This window comes from Chlorocebus sabaeus, chromosome 12 (assembly GCF_047675955.1).
Source record: "Chlorocebus sabaeus isolate Y175 chromosome 12, mChlSab1.0.hap1, whole genome shotgun sequence".
Lineage (NCBI taxonomy): Eukaryota > Metazoa > Chordata > Mammalia > Primates > Cercopithecidae > Chlorocebus > Chlorocebus sabaeus.
Genome location: NC_132915.1, coordinates 36,073,551 through 36,092,567, shown reverse-complemented (window position 1 = coordinate 36,092,567; position 19,017 = coordinate 36,073,551). Strand labels below are relative to the sequence as shown.

Genomic DNA, 19,017 nt, shown 5'->3' with positions numbered 1-19,017 from the left:
CAAAAATAAGAATGGTCTTTGAAATAACTGTTCAGCAACTAAAAATTCATATATAAAATTTGAAATTGTGCTGTACCTCATACGCAGGATATATAAAGAAGTATAAACCAATAAGAATCGCTAAAACCAAAGAAAAGGGAACTTAAGTCAAAAAAAAAGAAAAAGGAAAGCATGACAAAAAAGAAAAGCGTATAAGAGACTTGAAAAGGCACTTCACTAAAGGGGAAATCCAAACAGTTAGTGAACGTAAGGGGAAAAAAATCATAATGCAACTTAAAAACCAAAAGATACGACTACACACACCAACAAAACGGCTAAAATTAAAGAAATGACAATATTGAGTGTTAGGGATGATGTGGAGCAAAGGAAACTTGGAAACATTGCTATAGGAAGTGTAAGCTGGAAAAAACGTTTTCTTCTAAAGCTAACATGTATATATAAGGTATACAAGAAAGTAGAAGGTATAAGGTATGAAGTATAAGAAGCCAGACATAAAAGAATGTACGCGGAATAATCCTAGTTATATAAAATTCAGAAACAGGCCACACTGAGCTGTACTGTTAAAAGAAGAAAATGATTACATTCAAGTCAGAATATCTAGTTACCTTTGAAGGAAAAGGGGAGCCTATACTAGGTAATAGGGCAGGTAAGGGAATTCTACGGTGCTGGTAACGTTTTCCTCGGTGTCAGAAATGGTACACAGGTGTTCACTTTACAATAATTCATAAAGCTCTAGGTTTACGCTCTATGCACTTTCTAGCTTATTTTATATTTCAAAATAAAAAAGGTTTCAAAATAATATAATAATGGAATTAAGGCAAGGATTATTAATGAATGCCATGGATGCTAAATCCACTGAATGAAAGGCTGTTGGGGACAGATAGACACCTAATATCTGAGTATCACCGCATAGATCACTTATTAGTGACAAAAGGGAATCCTTGCCTAAATCATTAAAGGATGGGGGCAGGAGGAGTTATAACATTACTGGAAAAATTTCAATATGGTCTATACACTAGATAATATTATATAAATGTTAAACTCCCTTGTAATTAAAAGATACATGCTTATATAATTCAGGGTAAACTATCGTGATGTCTGCATCATCCATCAAATGTTACAGGAGAGAGAGAGACAGAAACAGGGACAAAGAGAGACAAAGAAACATTAAGCAAATGTGGCAAAATACTAGCTATAGATCAAGTATCCCTTATCCATAATGCTTGGGCCCGGAGGTATTTCAGATGTTGGATTTTTTCCCATTTTGGAGTATTTGCATTATACTTACAGGTTGAGCATCCCTAACCTGAAAAATCCAAAATGCTCCAAAATCCCAAACTTTCTGAGTTTAAATATGATGCTCAAAGGTCATGCTCAAAGGAAATGCTCATTGGAGCATTTTGGATTTCTGGATTAGGGATGCTTAACTTGTACTCGTGAACTTAAGTGAAGGGTATCCAGGTATGTATTGCACTAGTTTCACCTTTTGGTAGATAAGAAATTTTTCGAAAGAAAATAACGTGCCAGGCCTGGTGGCTCACACCTCTAATCCCAGCACTTTAGGAGGCCGAGGCAGTTAGATCTCTTGAGCTCAGGAGTTCAAGACCAGCCTGGGCAACATACTGAGACCCTGTCTCAATAAAAATTTCAAAAAATAATAAAATAAATAAAAAAAGAAAATAATGAGAGAGCGCATACAAGGTTTCAAAAGACAAAGAACTTTTAGAATTAGGGTTTTAAAATATCAGGAAAAGGCAAAAAGAATTAGAATATAACCAGTGAATTATGCTCCATTAAAATGGCTAAAAAGACTGTAATAACATGTACTTTTTTAAAAAAATAAAAAATTACAATTTGTCTGTGAAAAAAAAGGACAACATAAGCCTGTTCATATATAACTTTTTTTTAATGATTGAGGTAAAGTAATGGAAAAATATATCAAAAATACTGCTTCTGCTTTAAGGTGTCAGTATGATGGATCATATTTCCTGTTTTCCAAACACTTTTATAATGTATTTTTGCTTTAAAAAGTTTTAATGTAATGAAAAGATCAGCCAGATAACCACACACTATATTACTACTTAACAATTTCAGGTATTTGTACAATTACCTAGAGCTTCAGTTTGAAAAATACCAGCAGCAGAAATCCTACTGATGAATATTTCCTGTCATCCTTTGAGGAATCACCCAAAAGCACAACAAAAGAACACTTCTAAACTGCTTAAATGGTAACAAAACTGTCACATCCAATGATCCTTTACAAAACTCACTGTAAATATGAATGTACCTCATCATATATGCTCCCGTTAATATCTGCACCATAGATGGGTGCCACAAAAGTTAAGTTCTTCCAGTACTTGCGCTCCAAATCTTCGTAATCCAAGTATCTTGGAGTACAATATCTGTAAACGGTAGATGACAAAGTGCAAACCAGTAAGTCAGTTTTAGGGGTTTTCTCACCAAAGTGATTTAAATCTCTTTCTAAAACAAAATCCTACCAAAACGAAAATACTGCATGTTGTCAAATCTAACAAGTAAACATACAAATTGATTTACATAGCTATCTGATTATTAAGGTTGCTAAATAACTCAATATCACTTTACATTGTATCAGAAAATTACTTTCATGAAAACACCAACAACAGAAGCAGAAAAGTCGTTTAAAAGTCATTATTTTAGCTTTCAAAGTATTTTTAAAATCTTTAATCAACTATACTATGCTAAGAAATTTTACATATTTATATAAAAATGACATAACACTTAAAGAAAAGCTGACAAACAATAATCTCGCTAAAAATCCAAGAAAGTAAAGTTAAAACAAGATATTTTGCAGTTTGGCAAAATGATTGGCAAATGCTGAATATATTAATGACAAGAAAATAATGACACCTCTTAGACAACTAGAGTAGGAATATAAGCTGGTAAAACCATTCCAGGATATAATTTTTCTACACATATAAAAAGCTTTCAAAAACTGATATATTTGACTCAAAATCTAAATGTAGAAATTCACCCTAACAACACAGAGATATGTACAATGACAGTCGACCCAGATGTCTGCTGCAGCATTAATTGAAAATGCAAGTTTATATCCATCAACCAGTAATTAGCTTAAAAAATACAGAATATAAAACAAGAAAGATCTTTCAAGATGCTGACATCAAATTCTACCCACAGTGAATAAATCAGGTTACATAAGTGTGTATACTATATCTAATTACGTAAAAAAAGAAAAAAATCTGTAAATGTATATTAAGTCATCAGAAAGAAATGTACACCAAATTATTAATATTAATGGTTATCTCTCACAGAAATTACAGAAAAGCACTTACTTCTCTGTATTATTAGGAATTTGAACAATAATCTTACCACAAAAAAGGAATACCAATGTTTCTTCAGGAAGAAAATAAGCAAAGAAAGAAACAAATGAGAAAATAATGAAACGAAGTTAAAAAGGTATTTAGCAGTAGCAGAATCCCTATAAAGCATACTGGACATTTTAGATTGACTAATTATAGAATAACCGACATCTACACTCACTATACTGGGGACCCCAAACTAGTTATCTGTGTAACAAGAATATCAAATAATGTAACAACTGTATTCAAAATACCAAACAACTTAATTTAACAACTGTATTCAAAATATAGAACAATTTGAATTTACCCAGAACACTAGAATCTCAAGCACAGTCAAAAATAAAAAGGACGGGCATGGGATGGGCGTGGTGGCTCACACCTATAATCCCAGCACTTTGGGAGCCCAAGGCAGGAGGATCATTTGAGCTCAGGAGTTCAAGATCAGCCTAGGTAGTGAGACCCTCTCTCTATTTTCTAAAGAATTAAAAATTATTTTTAATTTTGTTAATGCTTTTGTTTTGCTTTGTTTTGTTTTGAGATAGAGTCTCACTCTTGTTGCCCAGTGCAATGGCATGATCTCGGCTCACCACAACCTCTGCCTACCAGGTTCAAGCGATTCTCCTGCCTCAGCCTCCCCAGTAGCTGGGATTATAGGCATGCACCACCACACCCAGCTAATTTTGTATTTTTAGTAGGGACAGGGTTTCTCGATATTGGTCAGGCTGGTCTCAAACTCCCAACTTCAGGTGATCTGCCTGCCTCGGCCTCCCAAGTCCTGGGATTTACAGGCGTGAGCCAGCACGCCCAGCCTTAAAAATGTTTTTAATAAAAAGAATTAGCATGAAAGCACCATTAACCTGTCATCATTCCACCACTTCTACTAGTAGGTTCCAGTAGTATCGGGAATTCCAGGCACAAGCTAAGCAAGCTAACTAAAGGTCCGAGTCAGGTGACAGAGACAGGTGTACATCCCTATTCCCCAGAGAAGGGGTTCCCAATCCCCAGTACGGGTCTGTGGCCTGTTAGGAACCAGGATGCACAATAGGAGGTCAGTGGCAGGTGAGCATTACTGCTTGAGCTCCACCTCCTGTCAGATCAGTGGCAGCATTAGATTCTCATGGGAGTGTGAACCCTGTTGTGAACTGTGCATGTGAGGGATTCGAGGTTGTACGCTCCTTATGAGAACCTAATGCCTGATGATCTGAGGTAGGACAGTTTCATCCCAAAACCATCCCGCCACCCCCATCCAGAGAAAAATTGTCTTCCACGAAACCAGTCCCTTGCCAAAAAGGTTGGGGACCGCTGCCCCAAAACACAGAATGATCAGAAAGGAGAAGATAACAGAGATGCTATGTATGAGGACTTCTACAGAAACTTCCAAGATTTTTGAAAATTGAAGTCCTAATCTGCTTTATACCATATATCAAGACCTATATAATCTATCACTATGTACTCAATCAGTAACAACTTTTTTTTTTTTTTTTTGAGACAGAGTCTTGCTCTGTCACCCAGGTTGGAGTGCAGTGGCATGATCTCGGTTCACTGCAACCTCCACCTCCTGGGTTCAAGCGATTCTCCTGCCTCGGCCTCCCAAGGAGCTGGGATTACAGGCACGTGCAGTATGTTTTTAAAAACTCATAACTCTAAGAGAGAAACTTAAAGTTTGGTATTGTCCATTGAAGTTAAAACCTAAAATCCTTAAATATATTAAACAAATATTAATTCTCAACTAGAAAAAAATGACCAGTTCACATGGCTAGTATCTGATCAGAGCCCTTCCCTTCCCTAATGGACTGTCCAACAATCACAGCTGTTCCACAAATCCAGTGTAAATTTGCCCAATACTGATTCAACCATATCTTCTTACCCAGAACCTCTCACTCACTGCGGCACAGTTCTTAAAAGGTGGGTTCCAGGGCCAGGCTAGCCATGTTTAAATTCAGGCTTCCATTCATAAGCCATGTAACCCTGGACAGGGGGCTGAATTTCTCTGGAACTCAGTTATTCCTCTGAAAAGTAGGGATAAATACAGCTAAGCTTATTGTGAGGGCTCCATCAGATAATTATGGAAAGCACTTGGCTCTGTGCCTAGAGGAAAGTACACATCAGTAATGTAAGTGATTCATACCATTATAAATTTTTATATTAGAGTTACATCGGAAATCTCTAAGTTGACTTTGGACTACATTGCATTATCAACCAAATGAGCATGTCATCTTCTCTACTGCTAAGACTGAGCACATGAGGGACTGTGTGCCAATGCCAGGGCATGTGCTGAAGAAAAACAGATGAATGGAAAGATCCCAGCACTTTGGGAGGCCGAGGTGGGCGGATCAGAGGTCAACAGTTAGAGATCAGCCTGGCCAACATGTTGAAACCTCATCTCCATTAAAACACAAAAAATGTAGCCAGGCATGGTGGCGCGAGCCTGTGGTCCCAGTTGCTCGGGAGGCTGAGGCAGAAGAATCACTTGAAACCAGCAGGCAGAGGTTGCAGTGAGCCGAGATCACGCCACTGCACTCCATCCTGGGCAACAGAGTGAGACTCCATCTCAAAAAAAAAAAAAAAAAAAAAAAAAAAAGGCCAGCAGAAAACCTCCGGTCTCCAGTAAAAATTAATCTCATAACATGACCATTCCACAACAGGTGATCCTGGCACAGCTCTGTGTGGACAAGTAAAAGCCTTGGTTCTTGAGGCTTAGAAATCCATTTCCTTGGCATTTGAAATAAATTTCTACATGAAACTGGCAGAAGAAATACAACAATATGAATTTCAAAAGTTGTTTAACATTACAATTGTAATGAAACTAATCTAAATCAAAAGACAAATTAACTTTTTTTTTTTTGAGACAGGGTCTTGCTTTGTCACCCAGGCTCGGGGGCAATGGTGCAATCACGACTCACTGAAGCCTCGGCTTCCCAGGCTCAAGTAATCCTTCTGCCTCAGCCTCCGAGTAGCTGGGACTACAGACACATGCCACCATGCAAGGCTAATTTTTTATTTTTTGTAGAGACGGGATCTCACTTTGTTGACCAGGCTGGTCTTGAACTCCTGGCTCAAGGAATTCTCCCACCTCAGCCTCCTAAAGTGTTGGGATTACAGGCGTGAACCACTGTACCCAGCGTAAATTAACTTGAAAAGAAATAAAATTATTGGGAGGCCAAGATAGGCGGATCACGAGGTCAGGAGATCGAGACCATGCTGGCTAACACGATGAAACCCCATCTCCACTAAAAAATACAAAATACTAGCCGGGCGAGTGGCGGTCCTGCAGTCCCAGCTACTCAGGAGGCTGAGGCAGGAGAATGGCGTGAACCCGGGAGGTGGAGCTTGCAGTGAGTTGAGATCCGGCCACTGCACTCCAGCCTGGGCGACAGAGCGAGACTCCATCTCAAAAAAAAAAAAAGAAAGAAAATTAAAGCTAGAAATAATTTTTCAAATAATTTCCCATAATGGTTACATTTTACAACTAAAAAAAAAAGCCAACAATTTTTTAAAACATCTCTAAACTCCAGAATGTCAAGAAATGTATATTCTCTTAATAAGTAAATCTTTACAATTTGCCTAAAAATTTATACCATTTTAAATGTATTTTAGTTTTTATAACACTATTTATTCATTCCATCAATATATATTGAAAAAGCACCTACCATATCCCAGACACTATACCAAGCACTGTGCACACAGTGATACACAAAACAATGTCACCTGAATGGCTATCTTCAGAAAGAGTAAATCTACAACCAAGCCAGTAGAGTAATAATTTAACAGAGATATGTATAAAATTAGTACTCAGTAAAATTATCTTGAAGTAGAAAACCGATACCATGCTGCAATAATCAAATGGGCTAGAGAGGATGATCAAAGTTTCTTTATAACGAGAGAAGAACGAACTTCAAGTCTCAAGTCTTAACAATATTTTGAATTGCCAAGTAATACAAACAATGATTGCCTCTCAAAGTTAAAGTTATATATTGCTATATTTGAAATTTTATTTGATATTTTTCAAGATAGGGTCTTGCTCTGTCACCTAGGCTGGAGTACAGTGGTGCAATCACGACTCACTGTAGCATCGACCTCCCAGGCTCAAGCAATCCTCAGCCTCCTGAGTAGTTGGGACTACAGGTACATACCACCTGCCTGGCTAATTTTTTATTTGTTGTAGAGATGGGGTTTGCCATGTCATCCAGGCTGGTCTCGAACTCCTGGGTTCAAGCATTCCACCTACCTCGGCTTCCCAAAGTGCTGGGATTACAAGTGTGAGCCACCACATCCAGCCTATTTTTGAAATTTTAAATAAGCACATATTACTTTTGTAACTGGTAGAAATGTTTCTGACCATCCTTCAAAATCTATCTCAACAGTGCCTACAAAAGGAAATTACCCATTACTTATAAACAACCACAGAAGCTTTGTATTCCTTTGAAACCTCATAGCACTTTGTACCTTTCCTATGGCAGTTATGATAATTATTAAGAGTATTAACCATAGTTTTTAGTGAGTATAATCTGATTACTTTTAAGTACAAATTATCCCTTGAAATATCAAAGGAGCCAAGCAGGGTTATTACTCAATGACCTAACCTATTCGATTAACACTTTAAGAGGGACACTGGAAATGGGTACTAAAACATAGTAACAGAAAACAATCAATAGTTTATACTCGTAAACAGGTTTAATTGCTTCTGCAATCTTGTTTCAACAGCATTGTACTTATAAAAGAATTCTGGAAGAGTTCGAAAGAAAATGCTTCCAATCTTCGCTGAAAGTTTCATGTTCTCGATTAATAAGATCTGAAAGAATAAAACTCTATTAATACCTACCCCAAAAATTCAAAAGAAATGATTCAAATTATATTAAATATAAAATTTTCAATTTCTCTGGAATAGCCAGAATGTTCCATAGTAGGAATTTAACATGCAGAAATAAGAGTCTTCATGTAGCATCATGTGCTTACAATGTCAAATATAATTTTTTTAAAGGAAGATACCTAAATTCACCCAAAGTCTTAATCTCATTCACACCCATCCAGGGAATTCGGAAACTATGATTTCTGGTTGGTCTTTCAGGTTTTGTTTTATTTTGTTTTTGTTAGATTTATGCTTTGTTCTGGGGCCTTAACTATCATATCAGAATTTTTTAAAAGAAGTTTAATAATAATTGTGACAATGTTTAAATATACCCACAAATTCATTGACACTCCTCCCTTCAAGAAGTAGAGCTTCATTCTCCTCCCCTTGAATGGAGGCTACGCTTACCAACTGGCTTGGAACAAAAAGAATATGCCAGATGTGACAGTATGTCACTTCTGAAACAGGGAAAGGAAAAACATGTGGCTTCCTTCTTGCTCGCTCTCTCAGATCACTTGTTCTGGGAGAAGCCAGCTGCCACAACATGAGGAACAGTCCATATAACAAGGAACTGAGGACCCCATCAAAAGCCATGAAAGGGGAGCACTCTTGTAAGAGAATCTTCCAGCCACAATTAAATGCTCAGATGACTGCAGCCCAGGCAACACCCTAACTGCAACCTCATGAGACCCTGAGGCAGAACTACGTAGCTAAGCCACTCTCAGATTCCTGACCTTCAGAAATTATGGGTTGGTTTAAGTAGCTAAGATTTGGGATAATTTTTTTTTTTTTTTTTTTTTTTGAGACAGAGTTTCGCTCTTGTTGCCCAGGCTGGAGTGCAATAGCGCAATCTTGGCTCACCACAACCTCCGCCTCCCGGTTTCAAGCAATTCTGCTGCCTCAGCCTCCTGAGAAGCTGGGATTACAGGCATGCATCAGCCACCACGCACAGCTAATTTTGTATTTTTAGTGGAGACAAGGTTTCTCCATGTTGATCAGGCTGCTCTTGAACTCCCGACCTCAGGTGATCCGCCCGCCTCAGCCTCCCAAAGTGCTAGGATTACAGGCATGAGACACTGCGCCCAGCCAATTTCGGATAATTTATTACACAACAATAAATAACTAATGCAATGGTGGCCTTTCTAGTCTTTCAAGGTTTGCTTTTAAAAGTACTAATTTTCTAATACATACAAATCATTTAAGGCTTAAACATTACCAAATATACACCAAAAAAACTGCCCAACAAACATGAATCATGTGTAGAATCAAAAACTCATGGCAACTATGGAATAAGAAGTTCCATTTATAGCTACTATGAATGAGATAATAAAAAGCAATTTCTTTAACACTAAGCCAAATGTTTAGGCAACCACCTAAAGAACAGAAAACAGAAACCGTTAAATGAAGGGTGAAAGACATTGCAGGGGAGACTCCTGCTTTTCATTTATAAGCTCCTCTGTCTACTTTGTTTCTTAACATATTTACATAAATTTTTGAAGGAAACAGAAATAGCAAACTGATTCTACTCACTTGCCACTGTTGGCCAGCTGCCTGAACTCCTTCACAGTCATTGCTTTTTTCTGGATGTTGTACTGAGTGAACAGTCCTGACTGCCCTGTGACCATCTGCTGAATTGGTGCTGGAATGAGCAAATTATCAATGTCATCATAGCACTGTCTTGGCTTCCACTCCTTAGGAGGAATCACCTAAAAATAAAATAATGAAATAAAATATCATCTTGAAAATACTCCAAGTAATTTAGCTTTTAAGTATTCTGATAAAATACAACTGAAGAATTTCTCAGTCTTTCTATGACAAATGCATAAAAAATGAATATTTGCAATAAAGCAATATGATTGTTATTCAACAGCAAAATTTATTGAGTACTCACTATTCTAAACACTGTACTTGTATTAAACTCATTTTGAGGAGGTACTATTAACATCTTGATTTTAAAGATATAATTGAAAGACACAAAGAAGTAAAATAATTTGAAGTTAAAATGGCTAAAGACTACTTGAGCTGAGATTCTAATTACCGAGCAGTTATGTTAACCTGCCTCTCAATAGACGAAATTGGCAGGGCACAGTGGCTCACACCTGTAATCCCAGCACTTTGGGGAGCCGAGGCTGGTGGATCACCAGGTCAGGAGTTCAAGACCATCCTGGCTAACATGGTGAAACCCCGTCTCTACTAAAAATACAAAACTTAGCTGGGTGTGGAGGCACGTGCCTGTAGTTCCAGCTACTTGGGAGGCTGAGGGAGAAGAATCGCTTGAACCCAGGAGACAGGGGTTGCAGTGAGCCGAGATCACACCACTGCACTCCAGCCTGGGTGACACATGGAAATTCTGTCTCAGGGAAAAAAAAAAGATGAAATTATATTTACATAAATAATTTCTTCCCCAAAGAAGTTCATCTTTATTGAATATGATCTAAGTAAGTAGCTATGTGCTGTTTATATTATTATGAGAAAAATAAGTAAAAATATAGTCAACATTATATTCTTTTTTTTTTTTGAGACAGAGTCTCACTCTGTCACTCAGGCTAGAGTGCAGTGGCACAATCTCGGCTCACTGCAACCTTCACCTCCCTGGGTTCAAGCGATTCTTCTGCCTCAGCCTCCCGAGTAGCCAGGATTACAGGTGCCTGCTACTACACCCAGCTAATTTTGATAGAGACAGGGTTTCACCATCTTGGCCAGGGTGGTCTTGAACTCCTGACCTCATGACCCACCCACCTCGGCTTCCCAAAGTGTTGGGATTACAGGCATGAGCCACTGTGACCAGCCAACATTATATTCTTTATAGACTTCTCACACAATATGGTGATAGCACAGTGGCATGCTAGTAGATGTTTAATAACCAGCTTCCAGAAAGGTGGAGGAAACCTTGATTTGTAGTTGTTACCCGTTTCCATGGTATAATACTCCCACCATGGCCAATCTGAACCTACCAATGTGACATCACTATATATGCGGCTGGGAAGGGATGCGCACTGTTAACTCTGAAATGCCAGTATAAGGTACCTCAGCACACCAGTGTTTGCCTTTAGTTTTTAAGCACTTCATTACCAAGAGTGAAAAGATCCAGAAAACATTAAGACCAAAAATACATATTGATAGGATTTAAAATACGAAAGTACCGGCCAGGCATGGTGGCTCACACCTATAATCTCGGCACTTTGGGAGGCCAAGATGGTAAATCACTTGAGGCCAGGAGTTCGAGACCCGCCTGGCCAGTATGGTGAAACCCCACCTCTACTAAAATAACAAAAATTATCCTGGCGTGGTGGCAGGTACCTGTAATCCCAGGTACTCGGGAGGCTGAGGCAAGAGAATTGCTTTGAACTTGGGAGATGGAGGCTGCAGTGAGCCAAGATCACACCACTGCACTCTAGCCTGAGAGACAGAGTTAGACTCCGTCTCATAAATAAAATAAAATAACATAAAAATAGAATGTATAACGCCATAAATTCACGATCTATGGTTGGAACTTTTCTTTTTTGTTTATTTTTTGGGGGCTTTTTTGGGTTTTGTTTTTGGTTTTTTTGAGACAGAGTTTCATTCTTGTTGCCCAGGCTGGAATGCAATAGCGTGATCTTGGCTCACCGCAACCTCCACCTCCTGGGTTCAAGCGATTCTGCTGCTTCAGCCTCCCAAGGGGCTGGGATTACAGGCATGTGCCACTATGCCCGGCTACTTTTTTTTTTTTTTTTTTGGCAGTAGAGACAGGATTTCTCCATGTTAGTCAGGCTAGTCTCGAACTCCTGAGCTCAACTGATCCACCCGCCTCAGCCTCCCAAAGTGCTGGGATTACAGGCGTGAGCCACTGCGCCTGGCCACTTTACCACCTTTAGAAGTCGTTTTAATTTTTTTAAAACAATCTTTTTTTTTTGGTTTGAGACAGAGTTTCGCTCTTGTTGCCCAGGGTGGAGTCCAATGGTGCAATCTCAGCTCACCGCAACCTCCGCCTCCCAGGGTCAAGGAATTCTCCTGCCTCAGCCTCCCGAGCAGCTGGGACTACAGGGGCGCACCATCACGCCAGCTAATTTTTATATTTTTAGTAGCACACCGTTTCACCATGTTGGCCAGGATGGTCTCGATCTCCTGACCTTGTGATCTGCCCACCTCGGCCTCCCAAAGTGTTGGGATTACAGGTGTGAGCCACCGCACCTGGCCTAAAACAATCTTTTTAAACTTTCCTATTGAAAAACAGCACACATGTAGAAAATGCATAATCACAAGCACACAGCTCTGTGAATTATTACAAAGCAAACACCAAAGGACCCACTGCCCAGTTGTAAGGGGCAAGATATTGCTGGCACAAGACAAGCCCTCCAAGCGCCCTTTTCCAACTACATCTTCCCTATTGCCCAAGAGGTAACCACAATTATGGTGTTTATGGCAATTATTTCATTGCTGGGCTTTAGTTTTATGCTTCTATATGCATACCTATTCACCAGTTTTGCAAATGTATAAAAATGCAATCCTACAGTATACACTATTTGAGGTTTATCTTTTATACTTCACTCATACTTTGTGAGATTTAAATATAATGGTCTAGGTCAGGCACGGTGGCTCACTCCTGTAATCTCAGCACTTTGGGAGGCCAAGGTAGACAGATCACCTGAGGTCAGAAGTTTAAGAACAACCTGGCCAACATGGTGAAACCCTGTCTCTACTAAAAATACAAAAATTAGCCAGGCGTGGTTGTCGATGCCTGTAATCCCAGCTCCTCCAGAGGCTGAGGCAGGTGAATCATTGCAGTGAACTGAGATCGCACCACTGCACTACAGCCTGGGTGACAGAGTGAGACTCTGTCTCTAAATAAATAAACAAACAAAGGGCCTATGTAGCTGAAGCTCATTGATTTTCATTACTACTCAGTATTTTTTCTTATAAATATTTATGTATTTATAAACTGATAACCACTGATGGTCATGTGGCTTTTTCTAATTATTGGCTACTGCAAATAATGCTATTAATATTCTTATACAGATATTCTAGTGCATATATGCACATGGGTCTCCACAATATCCATGCACACACAGATACCTCTAAGAATGAAATTACTGACACATAGGATACATGTAGTTCAAATTTAATAGATATTACCAACTGTTGCCAAAGTGGTTGTACCAATATGCACTCCCAAATACAACATACAAGAGTTCCCATTTCTCCACATCTCCATCATCACCTAATACTGTCCATCATTTAACTTTTAGTCTTTCTGGTAGGTGTACAGTGGTACTCAACTGTGAATTTTATTTGTATTTTCCGAATAACTGAAGAAAGAAACCTCCTCATACATATGTTTACTGACCTTACTGATACTCTTTTTTTTTTTTTTTTTTCTTTTTTTGAGACGAAGTTTCTCTTTTGTTCCCTAGGCTGGAGTGCAATGGTGCGATCTCAGCTCACTGCAACCTCCACCTCCTGGGTTCAAGCAATTCTCCTGCCTCAGCCTCCATACTGCCTGGAATTACAGGTGCCTGCCACCATGCCCAGCTAATTTTTTGTATTTCCAGTAGAGACAGGGTTTCACTGTTGGCCAGGCTGGTCTCGAACTCCTGATCTCAGGTGATCCACCCGCCTCAGCCTCCCAAAGTGCTGGGATTACAGGTGTGAGCCACCACGCCCAGCTCACTGATACTCCCCTTTATAAAGTACTTATTCAAGTCTTTTTACCATTTTACTATTTCATTGTTGGGTTTTTTCTTATTAATGTATAGGAGTCTTTTATATATTATTTTATATATCCAAGGAGAATACTCTTGGATGTGTATGTGTGTATGTAGGCATATACAGAGAGAGAGAGAGAGAGAGAGAGAGAGAGAGAGACAGAGACAGAGAGAGAGAGACAGAGAGAAAGCATGCGTACACAAGAGCATGTAAATATCTTCTCTTATCCTGTAACTTGCCCTCCAATCTTTTTTTCAAGAGACAAAGTCTGGCTCTGTCACCCACGCTGGAGTACAATGGCACGAGGGTAACTCACTGTAACCTCAAACTCCTGTGCTCAAACGATCCTCCCACCTCAGTTTCCCTGAATAGCTGGGACTACAGGTATGCAACCACCACACCTGGCTAATTTTTTAATTTTTGTAGAGACAGCGTTTTGCTATGTTGCCCAGGCTTGTATGGGCTTTTATGTTATCTTTCGATAAACATCAATTCTTAATTTTAATGTAATCCAACCTTTCACATTTGCCTTTATAGGTACTGCTATAATCTTCAGTTCAAAAAAATATTTCCCTACTCAAGGACACAAAAATGGTCTACTTTATATTATAAGAGTGTTAAAGTTTTGTCTTTCACATTTAGATACAAATGTACCTATAACTGTGAAACTCAAGTCAAGCTTCATCAGATACAGAAACCTGGGGTCAGGAGATGAGTAACTTGGCCAACGCTATACAGCTTATAAGTGAGAGTTATTAGCTCAAAAAAAACAAAATCACTTCACAGTGAGCTGTCAATTTTACCTTAATTTTCATCAGCAATATAAGGATACTACATATTTTATATCCTCCAAGGTATGTTTGTTTAAAATGAGAACACTGTCCAGGCACGGTGGCTCAGGCATGTAATCCCAACACTTCGGGAGGCCAAGTCGGGAGGAAGACTTAAGCTCAGGAGTTCGAGACAAGCCTAGGCAAAATGGCAAAAGCTCATCTCTACAAAAAAATAGAAAAATTAGCCAGGTGTGGTGGCACACACCTACAGTCCTAGCTACTCGGGAGGCTGAGGTGGGAGGACTGCTTGAGCCTGGGAGGTCAAGGCTGCACTGAGTCAAGATCACACCACTGCACTCCAGCCTGGGTGACAGAACAAGACCCTGTCTCAAAAAAACTAAATAAAAATAAATAAATAAAATGGATACATACATATTCATAGTATATGTTACTGAAATCACACCCTCATTATTTTATTTAACATTTTTTTTTTTGAGACAGGGACTCTGTTGCCCAGGCTGGAGTACAGTGGCATGATCACAGCTCACTGCAGCCTGGACCTCTCAGGCTCAAGCAATCCTCCCACCTCAGCCTCCCAAGTAGTTGGGACTACAGGCACATAGCCCTACACTCAGTTACCTTTTGGTTTGTTTATTTGTTTGTTTGCTTTTTGAGATAGAGTCTCACTCTGTTGCCCAGGCTAGAGTGCAGTGGAGCAATCTCAGCTCACTGCAACCTCAGCCTCTCAGGTTCAAGTGATTCTCATGTCCCAGCATCCTGAGGAGCTGGGATTACAAATGTGTACCACCATGCCCAACTAATATTTGTATTTTTAGTAGAGACAGGGTTTTGCCATTTTGGCTAGGCTGGTCTCAAACTCCTGGCCTCAAGTGATCCACCCACCTCGGCCTTTCAAAGTGCTGGGATTACAGGAGTGAGTCACCGTGGCTGGCTTTTTTTTTTTTATTTTTATTTTTTTTTGTAAAGATGTGGTCTCGCTATGTTGCCAGGGCTGGTCTCGAACTCATGGGCTCAAGCAAGTCTCCCACCTTGGCCTCCCAAAGTGCTGGGATTATAGGCGTGAGCCACCATGCCAGCCACACTCAATATTTGAAAAGAATATGATCAGACTATATGAATATGGTTAACCTTACTACATTGTCTTGATGACATATTGAAAGGTGATGGGCACTGTATTTAAGAATGTTATAAAAACTAACTTTTTTCCTCAGAAATAAGCCAGAATAATTTAAAAAAATGAATATAGACTTATTCAGGCTCTTCATTAGCAATAAAGATATCCACAATCAAAATTAATATTATATGTAGAATTAAATATGTTTCTGTCTTAAAAAGAAAAAGGCAGTTGCTTGCCTATAAAATAATTTGTAGCAGTTTTCTAAAGAAAGAGAAGCAAGGCATACAATAAACTTACAAAAACCCAAATATTGCCTTGTGCTTTTGTGTACAAGTTCATTTAATTTCAGTTAAAGAGTTCGAATGGAATATATTTTCAGAAGTTCAGGTCTATAACAAAAATCTTATTTTAACTATAATTTGAAATCCTAAGACATCAGATTTTCTTGCATAGGGAAACACAACATACTGAGGTCTTTAAAAGATTCTAAAGTTAAATCTTTATGTTTAGTTAATCTAAATGAGGGAAAGCCATTCCTCCTGAAGTTCACCTTCCTGATTATATCAAAATAGAATATAACTTCTCTTATCACCATCCCCGCAAACTCAGCCTGGCCCCTGTTCCCTGTGGGAAATTTTCTGCTAAAACGTGCATTTGCACTACTTGTCTTGAAATAAATTGCAATTTCTACCATCTACTTAGTGACGAAGGAGGAGGAAGGGAAAGAGTGGTGCTTCTTACAATCTTTCTTCACCTTGTGGGCAAAGATAGCTATTTGCACTCTCTTGGCTGTTCATAAAACTACATGATAAGCATAAGCTATGGTCTAGGACAATCTATGTTCAGATTTCTGTTGGGAACAAATTTCACCCACTTCGTATATTAAAAAGGTTCATCATAATCTCCTTCCACAAAAACACTACAAGTTTCACATTTGAAAAGACTGTCACTTCATTTTCCCAACCTGACCATCAACTCTGTAGACAGTCACAGTGTCAAACCTTCCACTCAAAAAATAAACGTTAAATCTAAAGCATGAATCTAAAAAATGGGGAAGAGAAAAACCAAGACCGACTGTCATCTGAGGCTACAGTCACTACTATTGGACCTACTCAACCAATTTACTCAAATCATAAATTAAGACCAATTCATTAAATGTTGTCAATAGTGGATTAACGGGCCGGGCACAGTGGCTCATGCCTGTAATCCCAGCACTGTGGGAGGCCAAGGTGGATCACTTCAGCTCAGGAGTTCAAGACTAGTCTGGGTAACACAGCAGACTCCATCTCTACAAAAAATTTTTAAAAAATCACCCAGGCATGGGTAGTCCCAGCTACATGGGAGGCTGAGTTCCAGCTACTTGGCAGGCTACTTGCTTGAGCGTGGGAGGTCAAGGCTGCAGTGAGCCATGATCACACCATCCAGCCTGAGTAACAGGAAAAGACCCTGTATCAAAATAAAAAAAAAATAGGGCATTAACAAAGAACATCACGGGTGGCTCGGTTCCCCAGGACTAGCCCCCAAAGCAAACCAGCTTCATTAATGCAGTCTTGATTTTTATAATATGATTTGATTTGGTACAGTTTTATACATTTGCTACTATTGCAACTTCCAGAACAAGAGGGAAAGTAGGTAAAACTGAGCTTATGTGACTTGACGTCAAACATGGCAAAAACGATTTGAAATAGTTTGTTGTATTCCTAATAATGAGTAATAGGAAATTATCACAGGATTGAATAAATGAATGTCTCCAACTTTGTCAATGAGTCTCAATTTTAAAAAAGAGGCACGGTCTGGACTCAGGTGTGTTTTGTAATCATAGTTCTCATTAACTTTATTCTGTTACACAATGCAGACAGCGACGCAGGTGTGCTCTGTGTGCATGCAGCTCCCTTGTGAGGATAGCTGCTGTTTCCTCTTCTAAAGTTACTGAACGTGCCACCCTATCACAGGACACTCTACTAATCTCAGTGGAACACAGTACATGTTTTCCAGAAACAAAAGTGGGAGAGAACAACAGTACAAAGGGCTGCATTCGGAGCCCAGAGAAGAGAAGAGATGGTTATCCCTAACCTCTGCCCTCTGCCTCCTGGGTTCAAGCGATTCTCCTGGCTCAGCCTCCAGAGCAGCTGGGACTACAGGCACCCACCACCACGCATGGCTAAAATTTGTATTTTTGGTAGAGATGGGGTTTCACCATGTTGGCCATCCTGAACTTAAGTGATCCGCCTGCCCTGGCCTCCCAAAGTGCTGGGATTACAGGCGTGAGCCCCATACCCAGCCCAAATGAGATTTTTTTTGTTGATGAGCTAACCCAATAAAGAAGTTAAACTAAGGATAGGTCATCTGAGAAAGTCATTAAAAAGCTTTAGTTTCCCTTTGTTTTCTCGTTATCTTGTTTCCTCTCTCTCTCACCCACCCCTAATTAATTTTCACTCAACTTAATATTCCCAAATTTTAAAAGTTTTCTAGGAAGGGGCCAGGAGCAGTGGTTCATGCCTATAATCCCAGCGCTTTGGGAGGCCAAAACAGGCAGATCACTTGATGTCAGGAGTTCGAGACCAGCCTGGTCAACATGGTGAAACCCTGTCGCTACTAAAAATACAAAAATTATCCGGGCATGGTGGTACATGCCTGTCATCTCAGCTACTCAGGAGGCTGAGGCAGGAGAATTGCTTGAAACTGGGAGGCAGAGGTTACAGTGAGCTGAGATCACGCCTCTGCACTCTAGCCTGGGCGACAGAGCGAGACTCCACCTCAAAAAAAAAAACAACAACAAAAAAAAAAAACCACACACACACACAACCTAATTACAGACCTCAGGGTACAGATACCAGAAACAGTAAAGTGGGTTACAAGTAGCATCAGGTCCATTTGCAGGAGGAGTGGAACACCAATCCCAATAGTTCCAGAAGTTCTCTCCTCAACTATCTTCTGTTTTCCATGCTATCTGACCTCCACAGCTGGGGATTTCAAGGAGAACACTTTACCTAAGTGCAACTGAGTGGTTCAGCCTGGCAGCAGGCTCTGTCAGGGCTCACGGATTTATGCAGTGATATTGACAAGTCTACAGAAACCCAGATTATAAATTTAACATTTAGAACAATTGTGGGGAAAAGAAAGAGATCAGCCTGTTACTGTGTCTATATAGAAAGAAGTAGACATAAGAGACTCCATTTTATTCTGTATTTGAGATGCTGTTAATCTGTGACC

The 19,017-nt window shown here is 39.5% G+C and overlaps 1 protein-coding gene across 7 annotated transcripts in view; it reads right to left on the bottom strand.

Moving 5' to 3' along the window:
• The window catches only part of KDM4C (lysine demethylase 4C), a 414,378-nt gene that overhangs the window by 354,669 nt on the left and 40,692 nt on the right, over nucleotides 1-19,017 (bottom strand). For all 7 annotated transcript variants that reach the window (XR_012094785.1, XR_012094786.1, XM_073021565.1 and 4 more), the window contains 2 exons: nucleotides 9,739-9,914; nucleotides 2,288-2,402 (listed from right to left, as the gene is read on the bottom strand). Coding sequence is in view for 5 of the 7 variants with exons in the window: in XM_073021565.1 (XP_072877666.1) it covers nucleotides 2,288-2,402; nucleotides 9,739-9,914 (291 nt within the window). In the remaining 2 variants the exon portion in view is untranslated. The remainder of the gene's footprint in view (nucleotides 1-2,287; nucleotides 2,403-9,738; nucleotides 9,915-19,017) is intronic.